General features: G+C 39.6%; 1 protein-coding gene across 1 annotated transcript in view; it reads right to left on the bottom strand.

The window, feature by feature from the left end:
- Positions 1-498: 498 nt before the first annotated feature.
- The window catches only part of pgbd5 (piggyBac transposable element derived 5), a gene marked incomplete at both ends in the record, with an annotated part of 19,224 nt that continues 2,858 nt past the window's right edge, over positions 499-16,864 (bottom strand). Inside the window, 6 exons of the mRNA XM_083922453.1 lie at positions 499-694; positions 1,200-1,305; positions 2,543-2,740; positions 5,006-5,180; positions 8,656-8,790; positions 12,747-13,177. Coding sequence (XP_083778579.1) covers positions 499-694; positions 1,200-1,305; positions 2,543-2,740; positions 5,006-5,180; positions 8,656-8,790; positions 12,747-13,177 — 1,241 coding nt within the window. The remainder of the gene's footprint in view (positions 695-1,199; positions 1,306-2,542; positions 2,741-5,005; positions 5,181-8,655; positions 8,791-12,746; positions 13,178-16,864) is intronic.

Here is a 16,864-nt window from a genome sequence, read left to right as displayed (position 1 = left end):
ACTACGTGTAGTCTCTTAGCCTGATGAGTACATGTTTGAACTCTCCCGTAGGAGATTCAGGCTCATATTGGTAGCTTCACTCTTTGATAAGAGTTTAGACTTGAAGCTGACATCATTTAAAGGTGAATTCATCCTGCCGGCATCTCTGCTCGTGAAATAGCTCCTGCTGACAAATCCTTAGTAAAACTGTGTGGTTAAAGTTGCAGTTGAGGCATGTGGACTGTCCCATGGCTCATGAATCTCTATTGTGTGGTGTGCAGCCGTGTGTTGAATGAATATTTACAGAAAACAACTAGAGGAAGAGAGGCATGCCAGGCTTGGCACTGCTTCAGTAAAATCAAGCGGACGCAAACTGCAGAGTCTGTACAACCTTAATCAAGTGTAAATGTATGTGTGGGGATTGTGTTTGTATGTGTGTTTTTGTTGTCGTCCTCCTCTTCCTCCTCCTCCTCCACCTCCTCCTCCACCTCCTCCTCCACCTCTTCCTCATCCTCCTCCTCACTGTGTGGGGGAACAGTCGTCTAAATCCAGCAGCTCTCTGACCAGTCTCTCTCCAAACTGCGCTCGGCTGTAGCGTTTGACCATGTAGGCGTCAGACATCTTGTACAGAATGTACGCGTTGTTGATGGCAATGCTGATGCTCAACCAGAACACCTGCTGCCAAGTCTTGTTGGGTTTATGGAAGATAAAGTACCTGTGGGAGAAAAATAGCTACTTAATCCAGGGTTTCTATTCAAAGATATTCTACAAAATAGATGAATAACGTTAAAACTCCACTAGAAATAATATGCTTTTAAGCGAGACATCGTAACTTTTGCTGAACAGCCAGCATGCTGGCAATAAGTATCAAAAACAAGGAATGGCACAAATTCAAATTCTTGTGAGGTATAGTGTGTTTACTTCATGTTTTATTTGAGCTATGAAGTAACTGTGAGTGTGAGTGATGGATCGGTAGCCCCACATTATAGTTCAAATACAGGATAATTCTCTACGTTGAGTGTCTCAACATTAATCACGACAATGGTCATACTGGAGCAGGTAAGGACTTTTCTGTCGCTTTAGGGGCAGGATATGACATTTTCTGTCTAAAATTATTCTAAAATGATTTAATGACTGATTCAGGCAAGAAAGCCAGTTTAATCGTTACAAAGTAATTCCATCGACTTGAATCAATCAACTTGATATGTTCATGTACATACTTGCTGTACTTGTCGTCATATTTGCAGATGTAGCTGAGGTGCGCGGCAAAGGCCTCAACTGCCAAAGGACACGGGATCTCCCCACTTTTCCTCTTAATGATGATACCTGCCACAAACACACATACCACAAAATGAGAGTAAGAGACACACAGCAGAGATCTCACTGACTCATTTTCTCTAGATTATGTTTTCACCTGGTTGACACCCAGACAAGGGAGAGGAAAAGAGGCGTCCTTTAAATGAGGAAGGCTGCGCAGGTGTGCCTTGTGTTACTGTTAGTGTTACTCCCGGCAGAGCTGATTTATTTAATAGGCCTTTTTCATGGCTGACACTCGGGCTTATCACAGCAAGACATGCACAGGTGTAACTAATAACATTTCTTATGAATAACATTAACAATGGCTCCCTCCGTTCCATTCAAGCTGTGACATTGAGCATGCACAATACGCTTAAACAGGTACATGGAAATGGACAGCCATTATTAATGTCAGTGGTTACACGTGTAACTAATACATTTTCCTACATGACTGTTTGAACTTTGTGGACTGTCACTGGTTTTTGCTTCACATTCTTAAGCCAAAAAAACATCTCAGCTGTTCTGGGAACCTTACATTTCTCTGTAATATCATCAAAATTATCAAATTTCAAATCAAAATTTAACAAAATCATTTCCTGAGTAGATTTGTAGTTCTAGTCATGCAATGGGAAATGCTGGTACGAGATAAACATTTAATTAAACATCTCCATAATGGTGCTGTTGTACCAAGTAAGATCAGATTTAATATTCATCATCATGCAAACCGTTTATCAAAAGCTCCAAATTACGTTGTGGTTATTGGTGGGATTGGCAACTCATTTTGTTCTCCTTTTTGTACAGAGTGTAAAACACTTGCAACCAACCGCACACGTTCCCACGCACACACAGAGGGGGGGAGAACATCAATATTGGATAATAACAGTTTAACCGATCTGGGGCTCCACTTCCACTCTTCATTCAAAGAGCTCAAACACACTGCAGCCCTTAAACTAGGTTTAAAACCTAACAAAACTGTTTCAACGAGAGTGGATTAGTGGAGGGGAATATCATGATCCTGTTGCCACCTTGAAATGGATTATCATGGATTAGAAGCTTTCATTGATTTTCCCTGACATGAATGCTTAACGATGTGTCAATTTCACCTGATGGCAAAGTCAGTGACTCTAATCTGAATTTCCCTAAAAGACTTTTCAAAAATGATGGCACATTTGTGGTTTCCTACATTTATTAATACATGCATGTTGTGCAGTAATGCATATAGTGTGGATCGTCCTAAAATATGTATAATTCAATGAGACTACTTTACCTTGTTTTGTTGGGGAATAACCATTGGTGAGAAATCTGAAATGTCCCTTGTTGTACCAGCTGATCAGTGACATGCTCCCTTTCATCATTACTCGTGACTGGCCGCGCTGCGCTGGCGTGGAGCTGCAGACAAGCATGTTTTGTGGTAAGCCTGTGCAGTCACTCTTCCTGGTGCTCAGCAGACCACAACAGTAGATATCTGGAGAAATACAAAGACATGTTAACATTTGTATAATTAATAAAGAGACATTCTACTAGAATATACGCTGATGTACATAGACCGTATACACATATATATATGTATAGAAATATATACATATATGTATATATTTGCTGGTTTTCAAGTCTTCTATGACATTAAACGAAATATTTCTGAATGTTACACTCTTCCCACCTGGGCTTTGAGACATTGTAATGGGTATTTTTTACTGTTATAATCCATTAATTGAGAAAATAACCAACAGATTAATCTAAGAAATAAAATTAAGATAATTAGGTTAGTTTCAGCCCTTACATAACATGACTAACATAAATTATCTTTAGCTGAAATGATTAAACGATTAATCGATTAATCAATTAGTTGATCGATAAAAATTAAAATACTCTTGTTCCAGCTTCTTAAATGGGAGCATTTAGTGATTTTCTTTATCTCATGTGAATGTGAATTGAATTCATTTTAGGAAAACAATTAATCAAAGACAATCCATAGTTTGATTCCTGCAAAAAACTCCTTTGCATTTATCGTACTTTTCATGCATTCCGCTGCAGTTGAAACAAAGCTGCTGTGGACCGTTTATCGCTGCACCACTTCTGCTCTTCTTCATGTGACATCTCTGTCTTTAGCTTTTTCTTTCTTTCCCCTCCTTCAATTTCCTACATGGATGAGCAGCGGTGAAACAATCATTTGGCTGAATGCTGCTGATTTGCTAATGTTCTCAATTTGGAGAATGATTTCTATCTGTGTAGTGCGTGTGTGTGTGTGTGTGTGTGTGTGTGTGTGTTTGTGTGTGTGTACATGTGTGTGTGTGTGTGTGTGTGTAAGTACTGCAGAGGTAATTAACTCTGCTAATTAATCCAGTATGATAAATTTGAAAGCAAAATTCTGGACATTGTCTTCATGAGCTCCGAACTGAGTTTTTATTGGCTGGATGGGTCGTGGTAGCTTCACACAATTAGGATGACATAATGTTGATTATGTCTCCAGATATGTTTTTTTCTTTACTTGGTGTACTACGGCTCTACCTGGTTCAGTTTAAAATTGCTATGCTAGTTTAGTGAAAGAGCATTTGTGATAACAGGAATATAAAACCTTTTAAATGTTAAAGTCGTGCTGATGATATCGTCAAAGGAGTTTGATATGTTTTGCTGAATATTTGTTCCCTGCCTTCACTGATTTGCCCATTTTCATGGAACTTTGTCATTGTCCCACATTTGCTATCGTTACGAAAGAAGAAATCAGGTCAGTGAAGAGTATTCAAATGTGACTCACTCTAACCACAACAGGATTTTGCTTTCACAATAAAATATGCCTTTGGTGTAATGAGCATGAAAATCAGAGCTCTGATGGATTATCAGCATAAAATATCACAATTTCCCTTCTTATCTTTTCTGATCCGTCTTATCTTTTGCAAGTCTTTATGATAAAATATCACACATTAATGTAAGAAGCTATTTACAGTAAGACGATAAAACCTGTTTAGATTCTGTCAGGTATTACAGTAAGTGGTGTTTCTTTTAAGTGTCTACTTTACCTATTGATTTTTTGAGCAGTGACGAGGCTAAACACTCCCCGCTGCATCTTCCAGGATTTATCGTGAACGTCAAAAGACAATTAATAGTTAGCATCAGTTACTTAGTGCAAGATTTAGTCGTCACTCACACTTGATTCTATGGCAACCTCAAAACACACTGAATTGTATCAGGAAAGAGACGTCATTCCTGTGGCAAATTTGTTTGACTTGTCCCTTAGGAATTACATGTAGATAAAATGGCCATTCTTTGCAATGTCCAGCAAATCTTTTTGCATTTTCTTTTTGCATTTTCCTCTTTGCAAGGTCCTGAGAAAAAGTACAGTCTACCTTCCTATTTTCATTGACATACGACAGAGGCATGCTGGTGCTTTTACACATCCCAATGTAGTTAAAGATGTTTGATGATGGTGTAAAAGACAGCTGAAGAAAATAAATCATTTTAGATGCATACAGCAGTGCGGTCTTCCATTCTGTGCTGTTTAACCTGGAGACGCTATCATCAAAACATGACTAAAGACTAATAAACAACTAAAATAGAAAAAATGGAGTGAGATGAGAAGGGAGACTACAATCTGTACATCAAAGCAAAACAAGGAGAGGAAGAGAGATGACAGAGGATGAACAGGAAGATAGAAAAAGGAAAGGTGTGTTATTTTTCAACAGAAACAGAGAGAAACAGATACGATGTCTGTTGTTGCAACATGTTCGTGTACCTTGTTTGCTGAATTCAGTGAAGAGGTTGAGGCTCGTGATGGACGGCCCCGTGAAAATGATGGTGTTCTTGCCGGAGATGTTCTGGCAGAGCTGCTTGGCCACGAGGCTGTGGAGCTGAGGCTTGTTCTTTAAGGTGGCCAGACTGTCCGTGCCCTCCTTCAGATGGACTGAGATCTGCAGCGGGGGGGCGGAAAGACACAGGACATGTAGATCGTAACTATTTTGTTTTGTTTTACCAGTAGGCCCTCGAGAAAAGGCCATAAAGTTTCTGGAATTAAAATATGTGTTTGAGAGAATTCATATTAATAGGCCAATAGCATTTATAGCACATATTCCAATTTAATTGTAAGGCAGCGACCATAAACGGTAATGTAGTCTGCATGCCAACGCAAGGGACCTTTAATGCATGTTATTTCTACCTTTCTTTCTCTCCTGTTATTTCCTGCCATGTCTCTACTGTCTCTCATAAAGGCATAACATTGAGCCAAAACACAGTTAAATAATCCCATATTAGCTTAATGTTTGTGCAAGAAACATGCACAGAGTGTCCAAAATTAAAAGAATTCATCCTCTGAGAACATGAATGCGCTCAGTAAACGTTCTGGTAATCTGCCAAATAAATTTTGATACTTAAATTACGCAAGTTAGGCCCTACCACTGCCAAAATATCTGTAATCTCCAAAATTTAAGGGGATGGCAGAAATATTTTAGGAGCGCCCATTGGTAGTGAACATGAATATTTAACGACAGTCTGGCCAGTTGTTGTTGAGATATGTTGCTCTGGATCAAGGCAGCCTGGTACATGGTGTCCTTGAAGATACACGTCTCAAAAGACATATAAAGAAGAGCTCGGCTTCCACTGAAAGCCATTATCAAATATATACAAACAGAAATGTACACCCCAAACCAGTTCAGTCCTTCTTGCACTCATATCCCTGCTGTTGTTCACGAGCTGAATGCCATTAGCGTGATTAGCCAGCATCTACGTCAGGCCTTTAGCTATTACACTAAGTGGTCAGTGGGAGCCTCTGTGTGTCTGTTGGTGTATCCCTGTGTGGTGCACTGGCTAATGGAATGTCATTGATTCACTCCATTAACTCGTTTTATTTCTTAGATTTTTTCCTGTCCCACGGCACAATTCATTTAAAGAGAGAAGATCTCAGTGCAGACACACATCAGTGGACTGGTAAAGACTGAGTGACTGCCAAATGGCCACAGTCTGTGTGAATGCTAATGCTTGTTTGTTAAATGGATGGGATAATGGGATATGGCTTTGAATGACGGAGTCTGCGATGCTTCTTGTTAACACAGGAGATTTGAGATTACAAGAAAAATGATGAATTGATGTTATTTTATTCCATATAAAGCAATGACAACAAAAAGCACATGAAAAAAGGGGATATTAAAATTCTGATCGTGGTTAGTCCTCTATCCTCTAATGTAATTCTAGACTACATCCAGGCTACTGAAGGAGACACTTTGCCTGCAGCGTAGTCTTATGCCTGAGATCCAATCATTTATGGATTATCTGCAGTGAAAAGCCTTTTCTTTACGTTGTATAATTATATTGCTGTACTTCCTACAAGATTTCTCCAAAAGCCTGGTTAAGGTCGTTCTGAAACCTGAACAAGAAAATGCTGTCACGCCAGCATCATGTACTGTATATTGCACTGCACTGGACTGGGTGTAAGTGTTAAAGAATTAAAGAGTAAAAGTGCCTCAAATGAAAGCAATGGGAGACAAAATACAAAGTCCTCATTTTGTGTAAAACTTAATTCTAATGTTTACCTAGCACAAAAATCCTACTCAACCGCAGTTCAACACAGACACCCAACAGAGATTTTTGTTCTAAAAAGAGGCTTCAGACCAACATTTAAACATTTAAACATATTTTTTCAAAGAAGGACTGTGGATTTTATCGCACATCACATAAAAAAGTCCATTAGGAAAGCATATTTTAATGGCCAGTGTGAGCAGGAGGAATGATTATAGTGAGCAAAACCTGTTTTGACGTTCATGTGGAACATGCTTATTGTTTTAAGATAGTCTGGCGTCCTCCTGCCCGATGTCAGCTGGGATCAGCTCCAGCCCCCACCGCGACCCCGATAGGGATAAGCGGTTAAAGATGAATGAATGAATGAATGGATGACATACCTCTCCTTTAAAGTTAAGGATAGCCATACACTAAATAATGTAGTTATGATTATTAAAGAGTTGGTTCAAATCATCCCTCTACAATCATTGATGTGATGTCTCTGAGTAACGGGGACACTGTTTCTGGAAAGACATGTTGAATTTTGAGTTTAACACTTCATCGCTGTGAGCACCAAAAACCAAATTCCCTTTACATTCATTGTATTGGCTTAGAGGTAGAGATCTCAGACATATGTCAAAAAAACAGAAGTATTTGTCAAAAAAAGTTGAGCTGCATAGCTAGATCCCATAAATGTCACTGAATGTCTTCTTCAGCAGCTTGTGTGTGCCTGGATGTGTGTGAGTCCTGCATAATATCTCTAAAGTGATAAAGAAATATCTTTAACAGCCTGCAATCTGTTGGGAGAATGAAGACTTTTACTCACAGTTGGAATGGGCATCCTGTCTCACAAATACTGGGTAGGGGTTTTGGAGGTTTGCCTCCATCACTTATCACAAATACAGAATAAAAAACTTAACTCTTGCAGTGGTGTTTTTTCAGGTTTTGTCGTCTGTTCTCTGCAACGGTACGGGTGTGTCAGGTAAGTCAGTCCTCCTGCAGTGCCTAGCCTCCTTTAAAAGTTGGTGTTACATAAGCAACTGGTTTAGGTGTGGAAGGTTGCAGTAAGGGCAAGGTTGTTAGTGATCAGAGCAGTGCTGCCTGCAGATCTGACCCTGAACCAGTAGCTTTTTATATCCATATATTTCAAGAAGAGCTTGATTTATAAAAATCTTTTTTTATGCGTGTGTAGTGGTTAGCACTGTCGCCTCACAGCGCGAAGGTTCCAGGTTCGCATCCCGGCCTGGGCCTTTCTGTGCGGAGTTTGCATGTTCTCCCCGTGTCTGCATGGGTTTCCTCCGGGTTCTCCGGTTTCCTCCCACAATCCAAAGACATGCACTTGTTATGTTAATTGATGACTCTACAAAATTGCCCTTAGGTGTGAATGGTTGTCTGTCTCTGTTCGTCTCTATGTACCCTGCGATAGACTGGCGTCCTGTCCAGGGTGTACCCCGCCTCACACTCAGCTGGGATCAGCTCCAGCACCCTGCGACCCCGACCCCCGGAATAAGCGGTTGAAGATGAATGAATGAATGTGTGTGTGTGTCCAAAGTAAGTACTGCAGTCCTGCTTTTTATGTAAAGCCGCAAATGTTTTTGATGAAATTCTGAAAAGTGATTTTATGCTTTGTAGTGCCGGCAAGTAATTGGCTGAATGCATAATGATGTAACACAGACAAACTGAGATGAGAAATTTGGTGAACATCAAAGTCGCTGAGGTTTTCAAGAGAGTCTTTTCGACTAAAGACCAGAGGCGCTTTCTTTCTTTTTTGATGTAAAATATTGATTTATAACACAAACTTTTAGTCTTTACTCCCTCTCATCTCTTCACTCTCTCTTGCTTCTTTTCACGATCAAATCAGACCTGGAATTATTATTGGAGTATTTTTCCTATTACCTGACAGATGAATCCAGTGGAGGTACACTGTCGAACCCAGAGGCTGAACTTCCTCTTCTTCCTCTTCCTCAGCTCTCTTTCCGTACAGGTGGTGATGAACACTGGATCCTCATCTATCAACGGCTCATGAAGAACCTGGAAACACACAGGCAAAGTTACTGTACACGTGAGTTTGTCTTAGTAGGATTTTTATAGAACTGTGTCAAAAGCACACAAGAGGTTCCTGGAAAAACAGCTGTACTTGAGATAAAAAAGTATATTTGTGTGATGCACAAGAGTGAAGTTGTGTATGATGTAACACTAACGCTAAGGGTTAGAGAGAGAAGGCCGCCAATTGAAGATCCTCACAAGTCTTATATGTGTTTGAGTGTGATACTGAAGAGGGAGAAAACACTGTTCTCGGCAGAACCATGCTCTCAGTGGTGCAGATCTATCTGCAAAACGCTTCAGGAGAAAGCCTTTCAGCCTTTTGTTTCAGCTCTTGCTTTGTCCTTTACCTTTGCATTCATGGGTTATCCCCTTCAGTATTTCTTTCTTCCAACAACTGGAAAAATGAACAAAGCAAAAGGCAGGGCTTTCATGTTCTGCACTTGATTATTATATATTCAGACCAAACCCTATGAAAAATAGATCAAATAAAAAATACATCTAAAAAAACAAAACAGGCCTGACTGAAACTTTTGTATAGAGAACTTTTTAATTTTGCCTGATGCAGTAAATTCAGTGTGTCCTGGGGGGAAAACAGTGGCCCTGCTGTCTGCTAAGCATGGTGACAATTTATTCAAATGTGAACACCAGTAGTTTAATCTAGGTTTCAGGTTTGAGAGATGAGATAGCAATCTGAACAAACGCTAAGGAACATGCAGAGACACTCTTAGCCGAATAGCCACTACAATAAACTAGATCACTGCCCAAAAACAAATATTATCTAATCCTTTCTTGGACGATTACATGAGCGTGGTATACTTAAATCCTGGCCAAATATTTCCCAGAGACGCTTTCAACCACACCACAAATATTTGCTTTTCAAATGTCTCTCCCTTCCTCCGGTGTCCTCCCCGCCTCCTTCTCCCCCTTCTCCCACTCCATCATGATTTGACTAAAGCTGAAGTGAGCAGTGACTAGCAATTCTCTCCTGCTCTTGGAGCAACACGTCATTTCCAAGTCAAATATGGAGTTATGGATTATACGAGTGGAAAATAAATGAGGCTATCTAGCCTCTGGATGGATGACATCACCCAAACCACGATGGCCTTTTAAGAAATATCTCATCCCGTAGCTGTCACATTAGCACAGAGGTAGCGGCTGCAACGTGTTTCTCTTGGTGACCAGATATTTCTCTACACCTTATCCTAACAGCTGAAAACAAGGTGGTTACTCATGAACGCTTTGAGTAAATAATTTGCACGAGTTCACTAATCCTTTATTTAAAAAAAAGGAACATAAACCTATTCAGTTACTTGCTGTCCTGTAGTGAAGGTTCTAAAGACTACGACAAATGCTCTCAAAAATGACACACTTGCAAATCAATACAAAGCAGGGTCGACAGATCGTCTCAGCGTCTGCAAAACTGAGAGACTGTCATGAAACGTAAAGCGTCGCTGTCAAACTGAGCTGACATAACATGCTCTTACCGATGTTATTCACACATTAGCCCTCATGTTCACACGAACACATCGTGTTGAATTATGCTAAGTGGCAGATAAATCCAGGTCACCCAGACTCACATGTAGACAAATATGTTGACGATGCAGTTACCTCCCTTTGTTCATTTCTTGTCAAACAACAATTTAATTGATTGGTTAATTAATACATTAGTTGACCTACAGAAATTAATCAGCCACTATTTTCATTATCAAAATAGTAATTTTTTAAAGCAAAAACTCGATCCAGCCTCTAAAACATGAATATTTGCTGGTTTTCTTCTATATCAAACTAAATATCGTTAAGTTTTGGACTGTTGGCTTTTGACATTTTACTAATGATTTATTGATTCATAGAGAAAATAAACTACAGATTAACTAAAACTCAAATGAGCACATTAACTTCTTTCATTTAGTGATTAAATGGACAGATTACTTTACCATTGTGTGTGGAGCAACAGTTTAAGTCTGTGTCACTCTCACTTTCTGGGCTCACTCTCTGCCCCTGGCACAGAAAAACAACAGATAAAATAAACTGGCCTAGATACACATGAACCCCTTTACTACTGAGGACGCACACACATGCTGTCTGACAGCCGGTCTGCCCTCGTTGTTTCAGTTTAGTCATTTTTAGGCATAAGTGGATAACGAGCACTTATGTGAAACCCTGGACTACGTCACAATGGAATACAGTAATTTTAATGTAAACTATTGTGACGGTCAAATGACATAGCTTAATGAGATGTGGATGTGATATGAGGAGGGGGTTTGCTGTTGAGAGCCTGTATTCCCAAGTGTATCCACAGCACTGACATCTTCTTTCACAATGAGGATGATGTTATAGCACTCACACTGCCGAAAAGCAATTTTATCAACAACTGTCCTGAAATTCATTAAATTTTAAGAGCTCAACAGTGTCTCCAGGGTTGGTCCGATAGACTGTATAGAATATGGACATACTCTCTGTGATGTCACCCATAGGTTTCTGAAGGGCCAAAATGAAGCTCAGTGTGGGCAGCACCGGCCGTAGTAATCTAAGCAGTGCCTGATGTCATGTTACTCCCGACAAATCCAAAAATGGGTGAAGAGGTAGAGGTGGAGCTGAGGTGAGCTGAATAAAGCCTACAGTCCATCTGTGATGGCACCCAGCTGTCACTCAAAGCAGCCAGCCCTAAACCATGCATCTTTAAACTGTAATATAATTTAAATGGGTGAGTTATATAAAAATTCACTCCTGTACAGTTGACATGAATGGCTGAAAATTAGCTATAGAGACAAACATTTTTTTAATAGACCAGGCTATAAACATGATTATTTCTGCTATAACCTTGAGCATTTTAACGTGGGGGTCTGAGTGGATTGACTCGCTTTTGGAGCCAGCCTCAAGTGACCATTTGAGGAAGTGTATTTTTTGAAATTTTGCATTGACTTGATATTTAAGCCCCAGAGATTGCTGGTTGGTCCTGACAATTACGTTAAACACTTTCATGAGCCAGTAGTAAGTGAATTTTTTTTTTGGGACAATCAGGATCAAATTGATTGGTATTGTCAAGGGCCGAGTAGGACGTTGGTTCTGTTGTAAAAACGCCACCTAGGTTCTCTCCTACTATTAATTAAACACATCAAGACTAGTTTTCACCAGGTTGAAGTCGACAAGGTTGGCTGTTTGCTGCTGTCTCTGTTTGCTCATGAAGAGCATATTTCTTTGCATTGTTTTGTTACAGTAATCATGTTGAATAAAAGCATAACAATGATATAGAAGTGAGAAGCTGTTCATCTATAGAAGAAAATGAAGTTGGAGTTCAATAAACTCCAATTCACCCAAAATAAAGTAGCATGACGGGCGCTTTACTGACCCAGTTGCATAAATACAGCTCTAATGCCAGCAGTGCAACTGAAAACAAGTTGAAGTGAGTTTTCTGGAGGGGAAGTCCATTAAAAACAACTGCCTAACCCAAATACTTGCTATGTAGACGATTTTTAAACTGAGAGTCCTTGTGGGAGCTATTTAGTTGGTTCACACAACATCAAGAGCACAAGTACTTTACATTTTTATTTAACAAGGTAACTGGGGATCTTCTTAGCTTCTTGTATTCAAAAAGTCCATACATCTCACTGCTAACCATTTGAGACATGTTGTACCTCTCACATCTAATATTTAAACTTTAAATGTCATTGAACATTTTGTTTAATGTTATTGTAACTGTAGATCGGCTCTAGAAGTTGTTTCATACTTGTCACATAGCTTGGAACACTCTGTGAGAATAAAATAGGGTATACTGCTCGATGTCAACAGTGCTGTTAGGTGTTGTTGACCCCTGAAAGAATATGCAGTTTTTGGGTATCAGCCAATACAAATGTAATGTTCAAAACAAGGCAGTAAATGAAGAATCGGTATATGATTAAGATGCTTTAGGGGGACCCAAGCCCGCAGGAGAGTGCACAAACCTGTGTCTGCGAAGGTCTGAAGGTGCAGCTGAACGACTGCTGCAGCGAGTCCAGAAAGGGCTGGATCTTGTACAGACCCTGGTTGCTTCCCTGCGATGGCCGAAAAGCCACAATATGGAAATACTTGAGGATCTTCTCAAAGCGTGCCTGGCTCATCTTCAAGGCGATGCTCTGGTTGCTGAAGAAGCCTGAGCTCCAGATGCTGAGCACTGACTCACAGCGGTGCACACTGGTGGAGGTGACAAAGCCCAGGAAGGCCTTCATCTCCTGGGCTGTTACGGGACGCCAGCCTTCGTCCGACCCGAAGCGTTCCTGGAACTTCTTAGCATACATGTTAGTCTGGGTGACCATGTTTTGGATGCAATTGTCTGGGACGAAGAGCTGGAAGAAGTCCAAAGCTGTGGCAGTGGCTGGCATCTTCTGAGCAGGGCCTGGATCAAGGACAAAAAATGATTATGATAGAGGAAAATGGACAGATTGACAGATAGAGAGTCCCACATGGGCTAACTCGGAGACACAACTGTCACTTAATCCCAAACTCTGGAACCATCTCACAGACTTTGCTGAATATAAGGATTTCTCTTTAGACACTGAAAAACAAAATAGTTGAATTACAGATGAAACGGATACCCGTTCAATGATAAATTGTGGACAAATTCCTAACGATTACTATTTTATCATTTAAACTATGTGTGATTACCGCACTTTTCAATGATTTTTCATCCTTCTGAGTGAGTCTAAAGTCTCAAGTGTGGTTGTATTTTAGTTTTTATACGAGTTAAGCTACGTTATCTACGTTACGTTATCTTTATGACTATGCAAACAAAAAGTGCACAGTGCCGCTTATTTTATTTGTGGTTTTCAATATAAAACTTGTGTGTACCAGTATGAAATAATTTCCTCCTTGGGATTATTAAAGTATTTCTGATTCTGATTCTGAGATTTTTTAGCATGTTCAGCACATTACAGCTTTAATACTGATAACCATGATCATTTTGGTCACTTTTGGTAATTGTGATATGACATTTTCATACCATTTCATCTCTAAATTTGATCTGTAATCTGTGGGATGCATACAAAAGGTTTCTATCTTACATAATGTCACAAGCCCAGGACAGAAATGAGATCTTTTATACAACATGACAGCCACCACACTGTGATCTGCGTCACAGCATGGTGTTTCTAAGCTTTCCAAAGGTTTCAATGTCTCATTGCTTTAGTGTTATGGCAGGCAATGAGACAAAACCATGTTCTGATCCGATAGTCTGGTCAGGCAGGAGCCACGAATAATAGGCGGCTGTCATGTCAATAAAGCAGCAGCTGATGAGAGATGGAGTTGTTTAAACAGCATTGTTTGCCTTTTTTTACAGTCAAATAATGGATGCACCTACAGTAAACACGTTGATTTGCAAACACAAAGAGTATGCATGCAACATAACAAACCTTAGTAAATAGTAAGTAAGTTAGCAACTAATATATTAACAGTAGGGATCGACTGGAATGGATTTTTTAGAGCCGATGCGATACCGTTGTTTTTCTTCTGATGACTGATATGGACTGCCGATTTTCTTGATCCGATATTTGGACCCGATAATACTTTTGCTCCCTCAATTTACATCATAAAAATTACACAATGATGATAACTAATGTTACAAGTGTCAATTTAAAAAAAAAAGGATTTATTGAATTTAAAAAAGGGGGCTGCAGCAACACGGAGTTGCCTGTGGACGCCTATCTGTAAATAATACCAAAAAATGTATCGGCCTATCCCTAATCAACAGTTGAAATAGTTATCTTAAAGGTATATTATGGAGTATTATCCAAAAACTAAACAAAACAATACATACACTAATATTAAAACCATGTGTGTTTTTAACCAGCAGCCAATAACAGTGGGGAGGATGAGCAGCTCTCGGATTTCCCTCAGCGTCTCATACTGACACACACACACACACACACACACACACACACACACACACACACACACACACACACACACACACACACACACACACACACACACACACACACACACACACACACACACACACACACACACACACACACACACACACACACACACACTTACAATGAGCAATAGGAAACTCCTATATTATACCTTTAATGTTGTTTCTAATGTGTTTGCTCTTGTAAATTAGATATTTTCTCTAAGGTTGTTCAATCTAAGATTTGGAGCAGAACAACTTCAGGCTAAACTGAACAGCACAATCTCATTATCTCTGAATCGAGGAAGGACAAGGTTTCCATCTCTCTTTATAATTTCTCTAGTCGTGAGTAGCTGCCCCTACAATAATGAAAGTCTGCTGCAGTCTTTTAGTGTTGAGTTAAAGATAACATGTACAAGGCTTAAACTTAAAAGGTAAACTGTGGAGGAGGACAAGAAGAGGAAAAAAGAGACAGACTACAAGCACGCCCACAAAGCTGATTCTAGCGGCCAAGACAGCAGAAGAAACCGGGTGGGCGCAGCTCTAAATCAACTCATTTGCATTCCATTAGACTTGAAAGCTGAATGTAAAATCCAGCGTGACTTCCTCAGCGGGGGCCACTCCTCCATAAAACCATCAGACATCCAGATGTAAGGTCCACCGAGCCGAATGACTCACTTCAGCTCATCTCAGGAGTGAGCCAAAAATACAGAAGAACTGGATAATGGATAATAAATATATTGCCTTCATGTATCTTCTTTACACATTCCTGCCAGCTGATCGTCATGCTGATAAAACTGGATCAAACATTTACATAATTCTTCCTTCAGACTTCTAATATAAGCTCACGTCTTTCTACAAGGGAAGCTTTCACATATCAACTTCCCACATTACGTCTCACACAACTCCTACGTGCACCTGCAGACAACAGTACAATCCTCCCCATGATTATCAGCTGTTGTAGTAGTTCTACTGGTGAGGGACAAACATCTGTCTGGTAAAGCTTTGTAGCCATGGACTTATGAATGAGAGATTACCCAGAGGCTGGGGTGGATAAACCCTTCATGTAGACGAAACATGCTTTAAGCTCAGTTTTTTGCGGAAATTACATCAGAGAGAGCACATCAGTTTGAGAGCAATTTCCGATCACTGTAGTGTATAGCAGATCACATATACACCTATCTGTGTTCTACTGTCTACAGCATTAGAACAGAAAAAACTCACATGTAAAAGAAAGACTTTAAGAACTATTTTTTTTCTAAGAATTATTTATTTTGACAACAGAATTATGTTAGTCACGCAATGTGATCATATCAGTCCGTTTTGCTTTTGTACTGTACAGACTTTGTATATTATACATGGTTTAAGAGCGCCCAATTTCTACAAAAAGCTCAACAAACTTTTTAAAACTATTGTTTGATTTTGGTGTGATGTAGTTGACTTACTTTGTCTCAAAAGCCTGGAAAAGAAGGTCTCGTTTAATTTGCATTTATTCTGATTCCTCACACATTTATTGTCAGTTATTGTCAGTGATACATTTTGTTATAGACAATGGAAACATGAATATCTGATTCTGAAAATTTGCTTTTTTCTTACCACTGTCAGTCAATAGACCACTATGCAAATAAATCACATTGCATTTCAGTGCTTTTCCCTGTGCCATAACATCTTGGTTGTTTTAATGCTAGGCATAGTTTATTTTGTTTCATTTAACTTTTCTTTTTGTATTTAATATAGTATTTTTTTGTCTCTGTATATCCAGGCCCCATGTTGGATTGAATTTGTGTATATGTATCATATATAAGAGGCAACATGCAAACAGGACAGACAGACCATCAGAAATACAGGATCAGGCAGATAACCTGACATATGGAGAGTACCAGTAATCTATCGGACACGCTCAGCAAAGTGAATGAATAAATAGCTCTTTAAATCCCTCAACATCACGATAAGATGGTTATATAATCTGAGATGTGTAAGTATGCTTCATAATCCTCAGCTCGGTCCTTTGCTACAACCCTTCGCACTGCAGCGGAAACATTCTCTCGCTGAGATTAACACAACACATCACCTATAAAGCCGACCTAGGGGGAAACCACATTTTCATGCAAGCAAAAAACTCAGTATGGTTTGAAACTTCTGCTCCAATGAGGGGTTGGAGTCTTTGCGAGT

Source organism: Echiichthys vipera, assembly GCF_963691815.1.
Source record: "Echiichthys vipera genome assembly, chromosome: 11".
NCBI lineage: Eukaryota > Metazoa > Chordata > Actinopteri > Perciformes > Trachinidae > Echiichthys > Echiichthys vipera.
Note: the sequence above shows the minus strand (reverse complement) of the source record. Positions and strands in the feature narration are given on the sequence as shown.